The 22857-nt window shown below is 40.0% G+C and overlaps 1 protein-coding gene across 11 annotated transcripts in view; it reads right to left on the reverse strand.

Annotated features, from left to right (window-relative positions):
• Positions 1-22857, reverse strand: part of PHACTR1 (phosphatase and actin regulator 1) — a 376918-nt gene that overhangs the window by 124919 nt on the left and 229142 nt on the right. For all 11 annotated transcript variants that reach the window (XM_040546889.1, XM_040546892.1, XM_040546891.1 and 8 more), the window contains one exon: positions 9161-9325. In XM_040546889.1, coding sequence (XP_040402823.1) covers positions 9161-9325 — 165 coding nt within the window. The remainder of the gene's footprint in view (positions 1-9160; positions 9326-22857) is intronic.

Consider the following 22857-nt stretch of genomic DNA (forward strand, 5'->3'; position numbering starts at 1 on the left):
ATCATCTCTGGCTTTATCTGCCAAGCCTCTTGGGTCTGTCCTGGTAGCCAGGTGTAGCTCTTACTGACTGAATAGAGCTTCTATTCAGTTCTATGCCATCTCTCATGGTAACTAAGGTAGTTATCTGGTTTACTCTTTCCTGCACTTTAGCTCATGTGGCTACTTACATGGGCACTCATGAAAAACAATCTGATTTAAATAACTCAAGGAGGATCAGCAATGCCACATTAAATACTTGTGTGGACATTTTAATTCAGAACTGAATTGGCCTTAATGAATTAAAATAAAATGAATGAGTTCATGAACTGAGTAAACGTCCACCCAAGAGTTTACAGTGATATAACTAATCCATTTCATATTTATGGTTTAAATAATTCAGAAATATTCTCCCAAGTTACAACGTATAAAGAAGCCCTAGTACAAACAAGACTTAGATAAAGATTTCTTAGAAACAACTGTTCTTTGTCAAATTATCTTTGATTCCCAATTCATAATCTGTTTTTTCCTGATAAACCTCTGAAAATAGGGCACTTCAGATTCTCTTTCTAGCAACTGTTTATGATTCCTCTACATAACAGCCCAAGCAGCCCTTGAAAGAGCTCACGGCTAATGGCTTTGTCTGGGTGACTGCCATCCCCATTTCAGATCCCAGTGGATCTGGGATTCTCATCCCCACTGCCAATACCATATTCATCTAGCTGTATGTGCTGTTTTAATGTATTTCACAGACAATTAAAAAAGGGCAGCTGCCCTGATTTAAAAATCCTATCAGATTACAGCCATTGGGCTGCATGTTTGCATTATCATAACAACTAATTTCCCAACAAAAATATGGGTCAGATGTCAATCAGGTCACTGATGCAGTAGGACTTGGTCGATGTACTGGCATGCTGGCTGGCCTTGGGGATTCCTGCTTCATTTCCTCTCCTGTGGGAAACACTGAACAAGAGCAAAGCTGTATTCTAGGCATAAAACTCCCTCAACAGCATATCTGAGCAAAGACATCTAACAAATTTCCCATTTGGAAATCACCCAGCAGCAGTATCTGAAATGCATGGTGGGTTTTTCATGCTGCTGTTCTGGGAGTGAGATGGCCATGTTCACCTCCAAGCAAGCACAGATGTTACCAAGCAGATTCCTCCAGCCAGAGTACCTTAACCCTGCAGGGCCATGAATGAGCTCTGCTGAGTCTCAAGACGTGTGCCTGCATGATATAGATTACTGACATTAACAAATTTGTGTGGTAATATCCAATGGCTGTTTCTTTGATGGAATAATAAAAATGACTCCTGGCACGAGTTCCTTAAAAGACACATCCTGAGACCAACCAGCATCCTACCAGAAAGGGAAAGAAAGGACTACTTGGGGTGATGAGGACTATCTGGTGCAACAATTGACCACTGTTCTTCAGTCTTTGATCACATCGCAGACTGAATGCCTTGTGGCTCTATTTCACTGTAAAATGTTGCCGTTCTCCTACACATTGTTAAAAAGGGCATAAAAAACCTGAAGAACAAAAGCCAGCAGCCTGAGAAACAGTAATTAATTTCCACGCTTCAAATGAAATCTAAAAATAAAGAGAAGCTTCAATGTATTTATTATTAAATGAAAACTTTCTGAAATAGTCATTAAGGACCCAGTTTGATGAAGACTCATGATGAAGATTCATGAGTCACGGCAATAGTGGGTGAAGATATACAACAATTTTTTACACAAGAATAAGCTTCTTCCAAACACGCTTGTTCTCCCTCCCCCAAACCAGATATTCTATTATTGCTGATTTGTCAGTAAAACACTTTTGAAACCATCTCCAGTTCAGGTCATTCTCTAATCCACATAACATGGAGAAGCTTATGCTATTAACAGCATCTCTTCTTCAATCCTCAAAATCTGCAGTAAATTCTCTAATAGATTAATGGTGGTATTATATTATTTTAAAAGGAATGCATTGTTGTAGAGTTATGTCGCAGTATTACAGTTCAGGCAGCCTCATATAATCTTCACAGCAGCTGGAAATGTAATTAGCATAAAAACCAAACAGCCTCATTAAACATCCCTTTCCTGTAAGATGGGACACATTTAAGGGCCTTGTCTCAAACGTTCCATTAAAGCTCTACGCAGAGCTGGTGTGGGGCTCCAACCATCCCAAGAGACATTTTCAGTCCAGCTAAGCAACGTCCACTTCTTAAAACCTGGAAATGTTATGCAGCAGCCCTCGAGAAGACGCATAAATCCTGCTCTGCAGTGGAATAAACACTCCTGGGAGAGTGATTATATTCCCCATTTTTGACAGAAGCTTCCATTTCGCAATTCAAGTTTAAAAATAGACAACTGCTGTAACTGCCTTCTGTGTGCAAATTATAGCCACATCTTCTGAACATAAATGTGCATTTGCATTCTTTTAATGTGTTTAAAATGATGAATCTAAAAACATGGATAATTTATAATTCCAGCAATAAAGAAGCAAGTGTCACTCAGGCTTTCCCTTGCTACGAAGTGCTTATGCTTTGGGCTGTTGATCTAATTGCAGGTTTGAAAATGACCATTGGGTTTCAAAATCTCTGTGGATCTTTGGTTCGGCAGCAGTAAGCAGATACACGAGCTAGTTTTTGCTCACTTTATGGAAGGGCAAAAGGTTGAATTTTTAAAAGTTGCCTATAGTTTTGAATGAATTCTGGTGCAAATTCTGGGCAGCTTCTCAAAAAACAGTAAAGAAATGCTAGTGCAGGCAAAGAGAAGCCATGAGCCTTTAGAGAGCCATGAACCTTCTAAAGCCTTTAGACCTAGGATATCTTTTCTTTTTTCCACTTTAAAAGTTAAGAATACATAAAACGTGCAATTTTGGAACAATGCAAAAATAGAAATTTAGAAGAGGTTTTCATTGTTTATTCAGACCCTGAGGGCAAGCAATGTAATATTTCAGCACTTAAAAAACAAATATTTTCCTGTCACAAAATGTCTTACAACACAGTTGTCCTCGTTAGCTAATGATGCAAACAAAAATACTGCTTTCACAGTCTAAAAATAGGGAGAAGGACCTTTGTGGACAGATGTCAAAAGCCCAACAGACACCTGGACAAACTGACTCAAATTTCACATCCAGATCAGCTGCCTAAAAGGACAGGCAGAGCGGGGAGGCAAGGGGAGATGAGGTAAGAGCAGAAGGTGAAGGGGTGCAGGGGAGGCAGGTCTTCAGGCCCCCACACTTCTCCCGTAGTTTCCCATGCAAGCCTATCATCTGAATAACATGCCTCACTTGACATTCAGTGTTTTGCATGTGGAAGCACAAGAAGCAATCATTTTCCAAACAGAAGGGAGCAGGAGTGTTTAAGAGCAGCACTGGCAACAAATTATCATATTTCTACTGCTTGGAATATTCTGGAAAGGAAAGTTCAAAATATTTACCTATTGTGGTTAGAAATCATCAGCTGTAGGAATTAAAATGATACGGGCATCGTTTATGAATAACAGTTCCTCTAATTGTGCAGGTTTATCACATTTTGTTTTCTTCTTGTATTAATTAGAAACATCAAAAGCCCATGCCTCTAAGTGTTACTAAATTTAAACAGTCCCTCTGCTGACTGGGAGACTTAACTTATATAAACACATTGCCATATGAACTTTTACATAGCGCTTTTATAAAAACCCTTGTTGGAAAAAACCAAAGCACTGAGGCTTAGCAAGAGAAAAAAAAAGCATTTGAGTATAAAACAAATGGCTGTTTTAATATAGATCTGGGAGTGGGTCAGCTAAAGGTTGCATGAGTGAATTTAGTTTTGGCATGCTTTATTTTCTTTAAGCAGTTTGAGCAAGACTGAAAGTAAGTGGAAGAGTTTGCATGCCCTCCTTAACAAACAAGCTGAAAAAATCCAGATGCTCCATTTTGCGGCACTGTCTACATTACTGGGCTTCAGTCTTTAAATCCAGTGCACAGACCCCAGCTATTCAGCAGAGTAACCGATAGCAAGAGTGTCATCCTCCGTACAGACAAGTATTAACAGAGTTTTAAGGTCCTTGGGCAGCAGGTCAGCCCACCCACTTGCCATGAAAGTCCCAGTTTCTCAGCCCAACCTTCCCCAGTCCAACTGATCATTTCTGGCTCATGCTGATTTTCCTCTTGACTCTACTGATATCCTGTTCTACTTTGTTTAGTCCCAGTCTTTATTCCTATAAACTCCCCAGTCCTACACCTTGAGACAGGTGAACACCAATCTCTACAATCTTACACTAAACAAACAAGGCTTTAAATGGAGCAGGAGCCAGACTTCCCCCTTCAGGAGGCCACCCCAAGCCCAAGGCTGGGAAGCCACTACCACATCTGTCTTTGGCCACAGAGTAGGGCACGGCTCGCTAGCTCGCCCACAGGCTTTGGGGATGGGAGCTGCTGCACTTGAGGACTGATCCTCACTGCCCTGTGGAAGAAGTTTTAATTATTTCTACGAGAAGGATCTGGGACACAAGTAAAGGAGGTTCTGAAGTACCTAGAGGGAGTAGAATAGCTGCGTTTAACAGATTTCCTTTTCTCACTTTAGTATTACTGATTATTTGAGACAACCCTCCACTTAGCAAAAAAGCTGCTGTCGAGCTTTGTTCAGACACTAGACTTTCTCTGCTGTCTATTCAGGATGTGTCTGTGTACCTAACCCAAATGTTGTGAATCCCTCGTCTCTTCTACTTACTACTGAGCTTTCTCCAGACCTCTTAATTTCTCATCATCTCCTGCTTCCCATTTCTCAGCCCAACCAGTTTCCTTCAGGTACAAATTACAAGCTGCTTCCTCCCTCTGCCTGAGCACTGCAACTCAGAGCAACTCAGAGAACATGGATGGGGGAAGAGGAAGGCACCAGTTCTTTAAAATAAAGGTCATCGGACATCTGAAATGGGAAAACAAGGCATTTTTCCTTATCCTGACTTCTGCAAGTAGCTGGAATATTATTTTTTTTTTCTGGAAGGTTGCAAGCAGTTGGTTCTTGATGAATACAAGGATAAAAAAATCTTCAATAACATTTCAAATAATCCCAGAATCTGTCTTCCCTCTAGCTTCTTTATTTCAGAAGACAATGTACACTTCCTCCTCTCAAACAGCCAAGAAATGACATTTCACTAGCACATGTAAAGCAGTGCCATAAAACACCAGCACACTCAAAAACTGTTTTCAAATTCATATCAAGGCAAGAAAAACAAGATCAAGGTATTAAAAACGATGACAAAGGTCTAGTTGAGGAGACAGTCAGCTTTCCTTACTGCTGTATGCCTTGCTGATGCTCAGAAAGCCTGATGTGGCTTTAAAAACATTGTGCAGCCTGCTGGAGCCATCCCAGCTGCATCCAGCTAAGTGCTCAGGCAAAGAAAATTCACTGTTTTTTCCTGGCTTCTGTCGTAAGTAAGACTGCTCCACAGCTATTAAAAGAAACAGCCTCCTCAAGTGATATAATACTGTCAGCTTGACGGCTCCCAAAACCTTATCATATTTGCTCATTGATATGTGGGACCCTCAGACCCGCCATGGTAATAAAGGTTTCCACACTTTCTGTGCAAGATAAAATTTTAGAGGGGAACAATCACCTCCCTTGACCTGCTGGCCACTCCTCTGTTGATTCAGCCCAGGATGCAGTTGGCCTTCTGGGCTGCAAGCATGCACTGCTGGCTCATGTTGAGCTTCTTGTCCACCAGAACCCCCAAGTCCTTCTCTGCAGGACTGCTCTCACTGAGTTCTTCTCCTGTCTGTGCTCCTGTCTGGGATTGCCCTGATCCAGATGCAGCACCTTGCACTTGGCCTTGTTGAACCTCATTAGGTTCACAAGGGCCTAACTCTCAACCTTGTCCAGGTACCTTTGGATAGCATCCCTTCCTTCTACAAAGAAGTTGCTTAAATCAAGCCCCAGATCTGGTCTCACCTGATGTTTACCATCTCCAACAACAGACTCTCACAGAGTGTGATCTTTGCCTGCTCTTGTCACTCTGCAAAAAGCCTAACGGCGATGCTCACAGACTGACCAACTGTAAGGTAAATGGCATTAATGTCTGTGTCAGAAACCATGACTTGCAGCTTCACGACTAAGTCAGCACCAAGGCAACATCAGATTATAAACCCTTCTGCATAGTTACTACAAGGATATCAAAACCAACACATGGTGGTAGCAGATAAAGCTGTGTATGATGTGTAAAAGTGTATGAAGCACCCTTTAATCTTCTGCTTGTCAGTGACAATGCACTAATGAAGATGGATGACTCAATACGTTCAACCATCACAATCTGAGCAATGATATGCTGCAGGGGACCATATATAATAAGCATAATGTTAAGGTCCTCTATCAGCCAAACTACAGGTTTTCTACCTCATCTTATGCAATTATCAGGTGTCAGAAAACTTTTCTTATTACCCAAAAGGTTTTTTTGCTCATTGAATACAGGACTGTATTTTAAAGCATTCAGCTCTGAATAAATATTCCTTAGCACAAGGCTTTTAGTCTGATAAAGATATGGATGTAAGACATTAGCACTTGGAAATCTCAAGAAAAGGCAACCTTTCAACTTTAAATATCAGCCTGACTCTCTCTTGCTTCTAGTCCTCTCCCAGAAAAAAAATAAGTAAAAAAAAATCCCATTAATTTCAAAGGAACTTTCAACAGATAAGGTCATGTGTTTTGACCCTTACTACTTTCAACATTTAAAATAATTGAATCTATTGTTGCAGCAAATAAGAGGCTAATAAAATACTTGTATTAGTATTTATTTTTAATAATTACTGATGTTCTATACAGGTAGGAAAGCTTGGATGCATTCCTGCACAACACTTAATCATATTTTTTTTTTTCCCAAGCATCATAGTTACCAGTGCACTAGAAGAAAATAAGCCTGTATTAGAAGTTTCACGCTGGCTCTAATTATGCCACCTCATAAGCTTGTCCTTTGTAAAATTTATTGTAAAAAATAATTATATTTTCTCAGTGAGATCAGAGGTATTAGACTGGAGCTCATGGAAAAATGTGTTGAAAAATGCTAGTTTTGTGTGTGAAAAATCTTTTGTGTTACACATATTAGGTTCAATCAATGCTGCTGAATTGACAGAGAGCGGTCTTACAGGATCCTGCTGGATTTCTGTTCCCCAGGGTTGCAGATGATGGAAACTGTGGGGTCCCCAGCTCTGGTATGGTCCAGAAGTACATATCTCCCTGTACCTCCTGCGGGGTGCTCAGCAAATTTGACATCTGTGTAAATTTTGCTGCAGTTATTAGTAGGGGAGCTGACAAGAACAGCAATTTTGCAAAGCAGCTGCAGGATACTGTTGGCTTACTAGAAATTGATTTATTTACTTTTAGTAAAAAAAAAAAAGGAGAGGAGAGGAGAGGAAGGGGAAGGAAAAAAAAAAGGTTTTGGATTCATCTAAGATCAAACTGTACCTCAATCAACGAACTGGATACCCTGCTTTTAATTTAGTTCTTCAGACACTGAAATCCCTCTTATCAGGAGGAGATATGCTGGCTTGTCTGGTAAAGCTTCCTTCTGCTCCGAGAAAAGGAAATACATGTTTTTACTCTGGTTTTAATCACTGTATACTTCCCAAATGTTTTGGTAACTGGGGAAAATCTACATAACAGCTATTGCAGTGCCCAGAGCAGAACAGGCAGGCATGTTCAAGCCAGATTCAAACTAATTGGTCTAACCACAGCAGTATATAGCTCAACCCCAGCTCCTGGAACTAGATAAACCATACAAACAAATACTAGGGAGGCTTTTGCAGCCCATGGTATGTCCTGTACTGCTGTGATTATGCTACTAGCTGTAACCAACCAGCCCAGAATGCTGCAAAACGAGCTTCAAACTGGTTGTGACAAAAGCATCCACATATCCAATGCTCCTATGAGCAATATGGTTTTCATGGAAATCCTGCTATGCCACACTACAGTTATGACTGATACAGAATATGAAAGACAAGCCACTTGTTTTGCGTATCGTTTTAGTGACAATAACTTCACAGATGTCAAGTCAAAAATACGATCACCACTCAGAGTAATATAGCCATCTATTCCAGTCCATTATTTTTTGCCTGATAAATCAGGGAGCAGTTTAAACACCATACATAAAGAGCACCTTTAGGTCTGAATGAACTGCATACTCTTATTCCGCATTTAACTTCGCACATGAATTTGCACTTAACTACATGAGACTTCTTGTGTGATTAAGGGCCATTTTCATGAGTACAGGCTTAAGGGTGTCAAAAACTACACTCCAGTCCTGCCAGAAAGCTTCTACTGTACATAAACAGGTCAGAGAGCAACTGAGTTGTAACCCAAGACTCTTCTGTCACTGCTTTGTTTCTAGCTCCGGTAAGAACAACAAGAAATCAAAGAAAATTCATCTTTTCTCACGGACAATCCAGACTTGAGACTTGCAGAAGCACATATACTAATTATTAGGCATCATGGAAGAGCAAAGAAAAGAACCCTTCTAAAAAAGTAACGGAACTTGAAACCAAACACACCAGGTACAAAATTCCAACACATGAATCAGCACCTGGATTTGGGATTCTTGCTCAGACCAATTTGCAATATAAAAATACGTATTTGCAGTTTTCTATATATATAAAAATATATTTTAAAAGTCTTAAACCAGGAGCATTAAATACAATGGCGGGAGAAGGGGTGCAGCAGGAGGACTGATTTGTTTTTCTCAGGAAACAAGTGACACATCTTCCTAGCCCAAGGGAAAAAATAATTTATGGTTATGCAAGTTACTCAACAGAATGTCAGCTCCTTTGCCATCTATTTTTCTTGCTCCCTTGTTAGTACTTACAGAGTTTGAGTGTAGCTGTATCCTCCACTTGGCTTGTCTTTTCACGCTACCACTTCTTTTACCCACAATTTGCTAAATCAATGTATGAGATTTCTTCTGGGTTACACTCTAGCTATAATTGCAAAACCTGAAAATACAGCTTTGGCGAGCTACTGCTTTAATTGTAATGCATGCGAGGTAGCATTTTTTTTTTTTTTTAAGACAGAGCTGGTAACCAAGTTAAAAATTGCTTAAAATCTGAGAAATCTCTCCCAGTCAAGCTACAAACTTCAAAACATGTATAAATTGGGGCTGCATTAACAGTTTTCAACCTTGTTGAACAAACAGTCCAAGATAAACAGACCAACCTGACTGAGAGTATTACCTGCAGAAGTGTGCTTAAATTTTTCGCTCTTCTTCTTCCTCCATTTCCATGGCTTAAAAAGCCTTCCAAGAGTGGCAAATTTGCTTCTTCTTCTGATCGGAGGCGTGTGAGTCCCAGGTACTAGAGAATCTGAACGCATTGCAGCCAGTCTTTCCACTTCCTCAGCTATAGTTTCCACAAGAAAAAAAAAAAAAAAAAAGAAAAAAGAAAAAAAAAGAGGTGAAATAGGTGTTTTAACAAATTATCAGAGAACCACACAGAGATGGTTAAATTTTTACATGGTTACAGAGAACAGTAAAAAAGGGGAAAAAATGTAGTCTTTATTATTTTAACTTTTTTTTTTTTCCCTTTCAGTGGAATCCATGCTGTGCTGTAAAAATCAGTACTAATATTCAGATTCAGTCTTCAGCAAATCATTCTGCATTGCTCTAGACAGCTGGCAGTCCATCCCCAGCCATTCACATGGAAGTGTGTGATAGAGACTTGGAAAGAGCTCCAAAGAAATTACGAAATACTGCTTAAGCGAAATATTTCAAGCTTGTCTTGCAATGGAAAGAGAAATTTGCATTAACTTATATTTATCAGTGGCAAGGACTGAATACCCTCTGGTAACATCACTGTGTTCACTAGATCTGCCTGAGTTCCAAAAGGGGCTGCATCAAGTATTTTCTAGTGACAGAAAGCACGTTAAAAATTCAGAAAGTTCCTCCTAGCCCCACTTCTCTGCCCACCCATTTTCATCCTTTTAAAAGTCTTTAAACCTAGGGATGTGGAGAATTTTAATACAGTCCACAGTTACGGCTGAATTCCCTAGAGAGAGCGTTACAGGTTTTCACTGAACTTCTGTTGTTAATAACAAAAATTAATAAATTTCTGCAATCATTACATTGTAATACATCATTGTAGTCTCAATACTTAAATAAACAAGCAAACCAACAAACAAATTAGAAGAATTTAAGTTACTCTTCCTCCTCCTGACAACAAGAGAAGTCTGGGGGTAGGTAGTCACAGAATCACAGAATGTGAGGGATTGGAAGGGACCTTGAGAGATCATCTAGTCCTGTCCCCCTGCCGGAACAGGAACACCTAGATCACGTCACACAGGAATGCGTCCAGATGGGTTTTGAATGTCTCCAGGGAAGGAGACTTCACAGCCCCCTGGGCAGCCTTTTCCACTTGCCACAATTACATTGCATGGCCTCCCCCTCAGGTTTCCAGAGAAAATGTATGCTAACTTGTTTGGGAATTAACATCCCTGTGATTAGAGAGAGGCACTGACAGAGGTAAGCTGGGACGACAAAGGAAAACACCAACAGTAGAAAGGTACCAGCAGCATGGAGAGAGTGTCAAAGGGTCCCTCCATGCCACAGCTGCCAGGGCTGCAAGAAGCTCTTCCAGCCCTGGGCTGAAACATGCAGCCTCTGACCCTAAGAAGAGCATCTGCGTAATTCAGTCATCTTGAAGGAGACTTTAAAAATTAAATATATATACATATATATATATATATATTTTTTTCCCATCTACACAAAGGCATGAGAAAAGACCTGGGAAACTACAGACCTGTTAGTCCCTAACCTCAGTCCCTGGAAAAGTTATGGAGAAGATTGTCCTGAGGGTTATTGAAAGTCAGTTAAAGGATAAAGCTATTATCAGGCACAGTCAACATGGGCTCATCAAGGGAAAGTCTGGCCTTCATAATTTGAGCTCCTTCTAGGATAAGGTCACCTGCTTGGTGGATGAAAAGGTAGTGGTGGATGTAATCTTTCTGGATTTTAGCAAGGCCTTTAATACTGCCCCTCATGGCATCCTTCTGGACGTATTGTCCAACTGTAAGACAAACAGGTTCATGCTGTGCTGGGTGATGATGGCTAAAAGGTAGAGCTCAGAGGGTCATCGTGAATGAGGCTACATTTGGCTGGTGGATGGTCACCTCCAGTGTCTCCCAGGGCTCAATTCTACAGCTAGTCCTCTTTAACATTTCTATTGATCTGGGTGCGGGAGTGGAATGCAACCTCAACAAGTCCACTGATGACACTAAACCGGGGGTGCTGTTGGCTGACTGGAGGGATGAGAGGCCTTGCAGAGGGATCTAGATAGATTAGAGCACTGGGAAATCATCATCAGCATGAAGTTCAATAAACGAAAATGCTAGGTGTTGTACCTGGGATGGAGAGGCTGAGGACACTTGGGTTGTCCAGTCTAGAGAAAAGGAGACTGAGAGGCCACCTCATGGCTCTCAGCAACTCCCTGAGGAGAGGAATTTGTAGGGAGCTGCTGGTATCTGCTCCCTGGGTACTGATGACAGGATATGCAGGAAGAGCAAAGGGGCTGTTTGTTAGAAAAAGACTCTTTACTGTAAGGGTGGTCAAACACTGGAACATGTTCCTGGATTGGTGGTTGATGCTCCATGACCGTCAGTGTTCAAGAGGCCTTTGAACAATGCCCTCATTGACATGCTTTAACTTTTGGTTAGCCCTGAAGTGGTCAGGGACTTGGACTAGATGGTTTTTGAAGGTCCCTTCCAACTGAACTGTTCCGTTTTATTCTGTCATTTCCCAGGCTTGCGTTGTAATGCAACACTGCCAGAAAAACTGACCTGAGTGGTTTGCACAAAGGCAATCTGGATTCATAAAGATGGGACACAAATCTTCACTGCTCTCATTCTGAAGACAGCAACCTAGTGTTTTTATTACACCTGTAGTGTTTAAGGATTAACCTCAGTCATGAGCACAGGTTTGGGAATCTCAACAAGAGCAGAGCTGTGAAGGGATGAATACCCCTACTCCACACAGACTGAACCACTAGAGATTTTAGCTGGAAAATCCTTGAGCATCTCAATGGAAATTTTTCAGAGGCTTTAAGTTTGCCAAATTTAGGTTGGTTTTCATGGGAACAACTACAGATATATCTCTAGCACATAGGAAATCCTATTACCAGAGCACTAAACTAAAATATTATTTGAGCCTCTCATTTTTTTGCAAGAAGTTGCTTATTTTGTTCTTCTTGTCATGTTTTTAACGTTGGCAACACACTCCTTTTTCCTGTAAAATATCACTGCCAGATACAGCTGCCTATAAGTTTCTGGTGAAAAGCTGTTAGCCAATGAGATACAGAGTCTCAAACTGTTTCACTGGAACTGGTTAAAAAAACAACCATCCTCTGGGGCAATGGAGAGAAAGAAACATTTCTGAGAACATTTTCTTTCAATTAAAAGCAGAGGAAAAAAAAAGGTAGCCTGGTCACAGCATTTCATTTTGTTCCAGCTCTTCACATTGTGTCTGACTGCCCAGAGAAACACCTGCTTATATGGAGAATCCATTACAAGGTGCTGTCCTATAAAGGGCTGGGACATGCTGCATCAAAGCTGAAATTGCCTTGTTACACTGAACGTGCCATGAGGATAAAAAGAAGAAATCAGATATTTCCTTGTGCTTTCTGATTTCACTGGAACATGCAGCAGGGCTTTGAAGACCTGCACAGGATATATATAAATCACCTTACTCTATATGCAGATCCAAAGAGACCATGCCTTTTCCTACTTCCTCTGTCTTTAAGATGCCTCTAGTTAAAGCACACAAGACCACGCTGTGAGCCACTGCTGTGACTCGTTTGAGATGCTGCTAGAAGCAGTGGGCTGGTACTGTCTTTGCTGCCTTACTCGGGGGATAGAGGGTGTAGCAGTGGTCCGTTGAACAAACTGGGAATGACACTACTGCTGCTGAATTAGGCTTTCTGCTACATAAAACCACAGTTGAAATATAATGAAATTCCTCTTGCTGCTCGCCCTTTTTCCCGTGCCCCTCACTGAGACACCATTTCTGCTACCAAGGTTCCCTACAGTTACTAAACCTCAGAGTTGCACAATTCTTTGAGAGCTGATCCTAATTGCTACTGCTGAGACCATTCCCAGGTGAAATGACATCCCTTAAAAGTCTTCTTTCGTAAAGCACATCCTCTACGTTACACGCCAGTTGTGCTCTCACTGCCCCCAGGAAGCTTCTCCCATTGAGGGTAAACTAGCGTGGATTCACCATCAGGCAACACTAACACTAGAGTCAAAAGGAATTTTCCCAAAGGGGAGTTCATTAAAAGCCAAACACAGTGTTAAAACCATTTCCATATTCTGACTGCTCTTCCTTGCATTTTGGTATCTTGTCTCACATGGAGCTGTTCCAGGAGCTCTGCTGGGCTCTCCATCAGCCATGAAGAGATGATATGGCCCTTCTCCTTCATCCTCTCCAAACACACATGGCTCTGAGCTAATACAAATAACAGTTGTTTTTTTTTTCCCCTTTCACTCCGATTTTTCAGAAGGACTACTTTTTTTTTTTTTTTTTTACCCATGAAAAATACCCTCAAGAGCTCTGCTAATTCAAAGCATAATAATCACTGGCTAGGAATGAACCACATTAGCATAAAGCCATGACAGTTTTAATACAGTGAGAATAAAAACAGACCACGATGAGAAAAGTAAGAGCCAGATTTGTGCACTCTTGCTTTCTGCTGCATCTTTCCCTTATGTTGGCCAGTTTTTTCTGCCTTTTTGGCTCCTAATGACTATTGACTAGCTGTGGGTTGTGACACCCACTGCTGACAGCAGGCTCTGTAGGCTGGTTTCACACCCTTGCTGTTCCCAAAAAAGGTGGTACTTTCATGAACATAAACCAACCTAGGCCTGAACTTTTTTTTTTGCCATCAGTAAGAAAAGCAGTCCCAGCCTGATCAGCTTGCTGACCTGGGAACGGGAACTGGTGTGTCCATTGGTGCCTGCAGTCACACTGCTGAGGTCTCATCTTTAGGCTGGTGCCATAAATGTGATATTTATGGGTTAATGTTGATGCTGATTCTCTGTGCTTTTAGGAGCTGCTTCTGCATGATCTGAGAGATCTTGCAGAGAAATGGAAGGACACTGGGACCTGAACTGACGGCAAAAGGGCAATACGCTCCCCTCTCACTTTCTTCTGTCCCAGCTGTCAACCTGGAATGGCAACAAGGAAGCTAAATGTAAGAGTTTTTTTACCGGCTCTTTGGTTGTGAAACAGCTCTCTAGATTTTACTATAAACCGCAAGACATTTGAAGTATATACAGATTGGATGGCTTAAGCAAGACTTGTGATTTTAATTTAAAAAAGCACCACAAACCAAAACTATTTTGCACCCAAGTGATTTAAAATATTTTTTTCAAACATGATTAAAATATACTAAAAAGACTTAAAAACAACAAAAAAAAAAACACGAAGAGGTCTGAAAGCTAACTTCTTCCCTTTCCCCCCCTTTTTTTTTCTTTTAATTTTATTTTGCAGTTAATGCTGGGTTTGATTTTTTTTGTTTTTGTTTTGTTTTTGTTTGTTAAAGTCACTTCAAGTTTTGTGGGTTGTGATATAGTGCACAAATGTCAGACATGGTCAAAATCAACAAGTCAAGGAAGAGCAATGTGAAAAGCAATTCTTCAAAAGAACCGATGTAACAGCCCAGGAAAAAGAGGCCTGAGGAGCTTGGACATGTTCTGTATGCTCTTATGAGTTTCCCACACCTTTTAGTGGAACTTTGATTTCTAGAAGGTCCTGTAAGAAACAATATGGGCATCACCTACTTTTTGGCTTTGAGAAGTGTAGAAGGCAGATCAAAGGCCCTCTCAAAGAAAACATATTGCAGTAGATTTTCTTGGAGAGCAACGACCAGTTTTGTCATTCCCACATGTGTTTGGGAATCACAGCCTCTATTAATGCCACCAATATCTAACATGGCTCAGGCTTCATTTCACAAACAAACAAACAAACAAAAAAATCACTATTTCTACATTCAGGTACACAGCGATTTCACAGCTGAAGGCTGAAGCCCACCCATTTCATCCATGACCTTTAATACTACCTTCCTCACTGGTAGTCACACTTGGTTTTCTCTCAGACCATTTTTGAAGACTCTTTCTTCATATTCAGACACACGATTAACAGCTTAACAAACTGTTTACTTCACAAAGTTATCTTTTAAGCCTTCTTAGGAAACACCAATGTATAAATTGTGCTTTCTATTATATTTTTGCAAATCTGTAGTAACAGGCAGGAAATGATCTTGGCCCTAAAGTTGCAATGGGCTGAACATGCCATTTTATTTACAGACAATACTAGTATATAAAACAAACAAACAACAAAACAAAACAAAAAAAAACAGAACAATATAATACTCCTTATTCCCAATCAACTTCCAACTAGACCTTATTCTGCAGATTAATTCCCAACCAATTCCTGTTATGACATTTACTTTGAACTCTGCATCCCGAAAATCTCCCTCTTTAGATTGTACAGATCTTACTGTAAAAGCTCTGTACAATGGACTATGTGGAAAGGCCATGTGTCTTTTTGAAACGACAGGAAACCTGAACGACTACTCTAATTGCAAAGTACTTATATCTTCTCTTTACCTGAATGGGAACACTTTCAATTTAAAAAAAAAATTGTTTTTCTTTCAGGAAAATGGTTCATTTTCTGCTCTTCTATTATCATCTGGACTGTTACTTCCCTTTAATTTCCCTTTGCACCTGGAATTAATTTTCAGCAGCCCTCCCGTTACTATGTGAATCACCCATTTAAACTTTCCCTAACTTTTCAAAGGTCTGTTTTTCCAATGAAAGACTAGGCATGGCATGCAGCCATCTAAATTCAGTCTTCCCAGATGGGGATGATTAGCTCTTCAGTTGACAACAGCTCCCACTGGAAATATGCATTTGCAATGCCACTGACTTGGTTGGCACAGTGGGTTTATGAGCCATGAAGAGACTGTCAGTAGCTTTTCCTTGCATGCTAAGTAGCACTCCCCATTTCTAAAGCCCTGCCAATTACTACTGCTCCCCAGGTGTGTATCACTCTACATTGGATGGGTAAACTGAATCATCTCTTACCACTTAGGTTTGCCCATTTCAACACAGGTATTAGACCATGGTACGGCTCTGCTCTCTGCTTTGATCCCTCTGTCTCAGCGCATATATTTCTCTTGGTGGAACTGAAGCGCAATGAATAGCTTCAGAAGTCCAATCCCTTTAGGACCCTGCTTTTGCCTTCCTCACACTTTGATGTAAAAATCTTAATTTTTCATGCTGATTGCAATCTGAAAGCCTTTTTTTTTTAGCCTCTGCAAACTATACTGTACTGCATGCATCACTATAAACAGATCTTTAATCATACAAAATCTCTCAGAACACCAAGCATTTTCTGTATTTTAACATTGTGCACAAGACTTCTACTTGCAACAACAGCGTTTTATCAGGTTATGTCGTGAATAACTACATAATTGCTTCTTATAAACCCTGTAATTATAGAAAATAAGGATTGCTGGATTTCACTTATATCAGCTGTTTTGTTTTTGCCGTATTGCTCTCATTACTCACTGCTTTCTCCATCCCTTAAGTGTTTATTACATGTAGATTTGGGGCTATGTTCAATAAACAGTGGTGCAGCTTCTAACTCTTGGGTGCCTGGACACAGAAACAGAATCCACAAACCTGTTTTGGACACCACACATAGGTGGAGACTCAGCTGCTCCAAAAAGGGAGGCATCATCCTCATATTGTGATCACACCTCCATATTAAAAACTTCACTACTGAACAGATCTGGCCCCTTTTTTTTTTTTTTAAGTAACTATTATGGAAACAGGTTCTTGGAAAGCCCCAGACCATTGCGTGCAACTTGGAATGGAGCAGCCTCTAAGCGCAAACATGTCAGGAGCTGGATGAATGGGCGCTCAATCCATGCAACTTCTGAGACTGAAAAGAAACTGCTGAGAAGATGGAATTATCTGCCTACTTAGCTGTGTCCTCTAGCACATAGCATTTAAAAAATACAACTTTTTAAAGCTTCTTAGAAAGTACTTTGCAGAGTCTACAAGAAGGAGATGGAATCTCTCAACTCCAAAAAATTCAGAGGAGAATTCTGAGAATGAGTCATACAGGACCTATTTATAATTCAACGCTCTAACACTGAAAAAAAAAAAAAAAAGTTATAAGGCAGAACTGCTGCAGTGGTGTTGGTGAACGTTACCTTACAAGTGGTCACCTCCCAATGGCAACACCAATAACTGATCCAACACATGCGGATAGGACTACACACCACAGCTCAGGGCTCCTGACTGTATCTGTACAGATGCTCAGGTTGTTAAGCAACAGAGGCAGTCCTAACCATCTTTGAGTCATCCCCTAACTCCTCAAGTCTACAGATAAGTATCATTAATCATATCTTAAGTTCTTTTTGAAAGCCAGGACTATGGAAGCCAGAGAAGCTGCCTTCCTCCAGGTGAGTCTTCAATCCACTCAACAACAAAATGTGCTGAAGCCCATATACCTTCAACTCCTAAATTTATCACAATGAAGAACTAGTTCACAACATTTTTTCTTTACTTTTGTTTCAATGAAGGCCTTGCAACTCGTTAAAGTGTCTTCTTGGAGAAGCTGGTAACGATTACATTTTCGTAGTGGGGTTTCTCTCTTATACAGTACTGAACTGCAAATTCTACTCAGCTGCAAAATATAAAAGTAATCCAAGAAAAGGATGTGGTCAATGGAAGCGTACAGATTTGTGGCTCACATTTTGCTAGCTGCCATTTGGACTGAGACAGAACAGTACCTTGTTCTACAGGCCCCTCAATGGAAGCCAGTGGGAAGTTCTCCCTGAGTAAGTGTTCAGCCCTTCTACAGACTGCTAATGCTAAAGGCTGTCTATTTTAAAAAAGCCCATAAAAAACAACAACTACAACAAAAAAACCTAACAATCAAACAAAACAACAACAAAACATATTTTAAATGCTTCTAATTTCTTAGGGGACTTTTTGATAAACTCATCAATTTCTGAACTTTATCTTCTGAAGTTTTTGTAAGTAGGAATATCCAGTATTTTTACTTTATCTTACCAGAAATGTGCTCCTTAGAAGGCATATCTTTAAACTATTCAGAAACCTGAGAGGGACATGCCATCTTATTAAAAGTAATCCCATCCAGGAAACAGCTTTAGAAACATTAAACCTTTTAAAGATAATAGTACCATCTTACCACTATTACCATAAAGATAAAAAATGAAGCTTTTAATTACTTTAATTGGTCAGGAGAGAAGGAATTAGGTACCTAGTTTAAAGAGCTAGAAATTTTAAAAAAAAAAAAAAACCCTTGTAAACTCTATACTACTTCTCTTGGGAAAATGGAACATCTATTTTTGTTCTTTAAAGAAGTTGATTGGAAGTCAGCGGAGAAGAGTAATTATACCAAATGGCACATTTATAATGAGCATAAATCTGAGTTTAAAAAAAAGAAAAATCAGTAACAGCCTAGAAAGAAGTAGTGACTGGACTCTCTAAAGAGACAGCCTGTATCCATGTTCAGGAATTAAAAGTAAGAACTAATACTTCTCCTCTGAGTACCTAAAAGTAGCTACATATGGTCTTCTCTGATTGTCATTACAGTGGGAATTCTTTTATTAATTCAAGTGATGGTTAGTTCAGACCCCTGGCTGAGGTGAAATTTCTGTTTAGGCCCTCATGGTAGAGGCTTGAGTTTCAGAGCTGAATACTCCAGAGGAGAAAAAATGCCCACAGCTCCTTTAAAGTCATGAATAAAGCATGCTGGATTGCTAGCTAAAATACACAGAGTATTTCTGTGTGGTTCTCATAGCTATGATTTCACTTTTTCTGCCCTCCTTTTTTAACATTAAATGTCTTAGAGCTCTGCAGGATATTGCTTTTGCCCTGCAGACTCAGAGGAAAGCCTCTGGGTTTAATTTATTCTGCCTGCAGTGGTCCATATACAAGTATATATTTACCCTGTCTTTAAAAATGATGGAGCTGATCAGGTAATCAAATTGCTATATCCACCTAAGAAACATGACAGTCGAGGAAAGGATCTATGCACGTAACTTCAAGTTCATGAATAATTCCAAGTCCAGCAACCAGAAATAGCTCAGAAAAATGAGAAAGAGTTTAAATCAAAGCTAAGGGGAAAAATACTATGGAGAGCCAAGAAAACATCATCACTGAAAAACATACTGAAATAGTTCCATCAGTTTTACGCACTGAAATAGTGTTAGCAGAGAGGAACACATGAAATCGAGACTTCACTAGAATGAAATGCAAAGGCCACAAGGAGCAGGATTACCTTACCAAATCTGTCTAGTGACTGAATGACCATCCTGGGAACTGGGGACAAAAGTCCTCAGATCTATGAACATTTTGCAAATGAAGCGAAAATATGGCCCTCTGCTCGAGATGAGCACATTAATGAGATGAGCTGGAGGAGTGAAAAAAGATGAACTAAATTATTTATTGACCCTCTCAGGTAGGGTTACGACATGCTGGTTGCATGCTAAAACCTGCCTCCTTACTGATATCAGAGTACTATATTGGCCGAAGTTGTAAAAGGGACCTTTCCAGCATGCTATATTTCACCTACAGAAAAAAACAAATTGGTGGAGAAGGCATTACAGTATGGTTGTAATGAGTGCTTTCCTTTGTATTGATAGGACTGTCCCCTCTCTGTGGTGTTTGAAAGAGAAACCAGCAGCTTGTTGCAAGCCACGAATGCAAGCGGAGCACCCCAGCAGCACGTTGGGGTGTGCCTATGAAGAGCCACTTGACCATGAAATTGGAAGCTAAGTTCATTTTGCAATGTTGCAAATGAAACTGTGACAGGCATGAGAATTCATTTTAATACAGAAATAGGATAAAACCCAACCAAAACCTGACATTCCTTACAATAAAATAGTGTTATCTTTTTTTCACCTCTTCACTGCTGGCACTGTACAAAGCAACAAAACTATGAAATCTGACTTCCCTAAATGTTGCAGGTTCCTCTCAAAGTTATCAAGATTCTGACACCAAGCAAATATTTAACAAAAAAAATAACCTTTTCAGAGCATTTCTGGCAATTTAAATTGTCTCTGTCCATATAACTGTATGGAGAACAGTGTTCTCAATTTTAAATACAAATCTATTTTGGACAAAGGATCTGTATAACTTTCAACAAGTATCACAGATTCCTTTCTATCAAGTCAAATGTCAAGTCACGGAGAAAGCTCACCAAATGTGCACATACACTACTCCACTTAAACTAGAGTCTTTGCCACGCATACCTGATTTTCGAAAACCTATTTACTTAAAGAGCATTTTTCACAAGTAAGCGACTGGCCTGAGCCATGGCATCTAGATGAGTATCTCAAGCTTTTTGCTCAGAATGACAATTTTTCCAAGCATTTTGTACAAGGGAGGAAACAAACTAATAAAACAGATATGCTTATGGGTACCTACAGATAAACATATACAAATGGAGACTGGTATACAACAAATGCAATAATATTACAAAAATCTGAAATACATTAACAGTCAAGCAAATAAAGAACAACATATTCTTTGTCTACCAAACACAGGCAATAGCTGTATTAGTTCAAACAGGCTGATTTTTAAAATTACCACTCATCTTCATATAGATCTGTAAAAGTTTTGTTTTTTAATATGTATTTATCACAGAGCGTCCAATGTCCAAAGGAGACTGAGGCAGAAAACACTAACAATAGAAAACAAATCCAAAGAAAAATATTGCCAAAAAGTGTCTTTTATGTGCTCCTAAGCAATGGCAGGAAATATATTATTGAACTGACAGTTGTCTTGCAGTTGACTGAACTGGCTGCTCTGGCAACTTGAGATGAACAGGACAGAGATGGATCAGTCCATCGGAACTGCAAGATCTCTGCGTTTTCTATTAGGCTGATGGGTTTCCACACACAGCACAAGGAAAATGGTGTTTGTGTGATGATAGAAGTGCACTGAAAGCCAGTCACACTAGTAACTTGAGTACTTTCCTAGAATCAAACAATGCAGACACCACGCTGTCTGTATTTTACTGAGACACACAAGAAAGAGAAAAGGAAATACCTCCTGAATCTAACCATGTTTATACTTGCTTGCCACTTGGGGAGGGAATTTGAGGTAGGGAAGCTGTATAAACCAAACTTCATGAGTCCCTCCCTGCTTTCCCATTTAGGTATCGTGCCTAATTCTCTCCAACCACTGCTAGAGGAGTTGAAGATTGGCAGCCACACAGACTAGACAGTCAGAAATTGTTCTTCTCAATTCAGATGCTGGAGCAGGCAGTAAATCCAATCTTAAGTGCCACAGCAGACTGCTGGAAGACAACCCCTTACCCTTATGGCTATAAACCAGCAGACAATTACCTTGGGGCTGTAAATATTAATGAAAGCTTTAGTCATTTTGCTCTTCTATTTCTCAGTTGGGTACAATTCAGATTTAGTTCCACACAAGTCTCTGCACCTGTTTTTTCCTTCTGGCCAAACCCAAATTTCAAAGCTACTTAAATAAAACTGCTGTGCTAGTGTAAGGAAAGCATCCTGCCTTGCTGATGCACAGGAGGAGGAGAAGGAACAGGTCTTTCAGTGAGCCTCTGGTTCGAATTGTTTCTACTGGCCATCCATCTACATCCATGCACTTGCACTGCTGACTGTTCCGGCTGTGCATCTCAATCTCTACCAGGGTTTACATTTTAAGCAGACTGGAAAGTAAAATGAGAAAGGTGCGATGCTGTAAACCTCAGTAGTAGCATGATACATGCTCTTTGTATCAGTTCAATTTCAGGTGATGCAGAAGAAATAGCATTTCTGCTGATTTTCATTTATTTATTTGCTTTACCAAAAACAAGGTTGAAAAAGTCTTCGTGTTTAAAAAATAACAACAAAAACAAAACAAAACAAATGTTGATGTTGCACCCATGTTGCATCAGATAGCATCTGAATATTGGAAATGTGAAAGCAGCTGCACAATGGATGTGTAAAGAGACATAAAACCGGCGCCATAGTCCTTATGACATGGACTGCTGACAGTAGGGACCACAGATATAGCCCATGTGGATGCGAATATATGGATCACTAATACTTCTGAGATGCTTTCTAATACATGGACTATGGATGCAGTAGACCACAGTGGCGTTTCCAGGCCTGACTCATTTGTCAGGATATAGTTAATGACTAGTCTAATTATTTATTCCAACATCTCCAGTGCATTCAAGACAACTTACCATCACTTCCCTCTGATTCTAGAATCTGTGTTAAAAAGATAATTAGCATTCAGGACAGTGGCATTTGTGCTGCAACTGTACATCCCTCAGCCCACTGCTGAAAATAAAGAATGTTATTATCAACTATTTCTAACAAAACTTGGACGTGCCTTTCTTGAAATGACCTGATTTTCTCAGCATTACCATCACTACATTGCAATGCTTCCAGACCTTTAAAAGAAAAGGGTTTAAAATACCATTACTATCCAGTTTTCAAACACATAATCAACTTCCCTTAGGAGGCAAGGTGAAATAAAAAGCATCCTCTGCTACCAAAATCTCTCAAGATAAATTAAATAATTGGATCCATTTATCCATTTTAATTTTATTCCCTACTCTCATACTGCAAAAAGCCATTAGACTAATGGCCTGAAAACTGTCAGACAAAAGATGACAGAGGGCAAGATCCTTCTCTTAAGTAGTGATAGGGGAGGGTGTCTGCTGAACTGTAGCATTAAACCTGTCATCCTAGTCGTGGCTGGGAGAAAGGCGAAGGAATATCTGGTGTACATATTACATTCCTTACAGAATGTTTAAAACAACAGGTAACATGGGCCCTACCTGCAGAAAAGGAGGTACATCTTAAATTGCAACCTT

This window comes from Cygnus olor, chromosome 2 (assembly GCF_009769625.2).
Source record: "Cygnus olor isolate bCygOlo1 chromosome 2, bCygOlo1.pri.v2, whole genome shotgun sequence".
NCBI classification, from domain to species: domain Eukaryota; kingdom Metazoa; phylum Chordata; class Aves; order Anseriformes; family Anatidae; genus Cygnus; species Cygnus olor.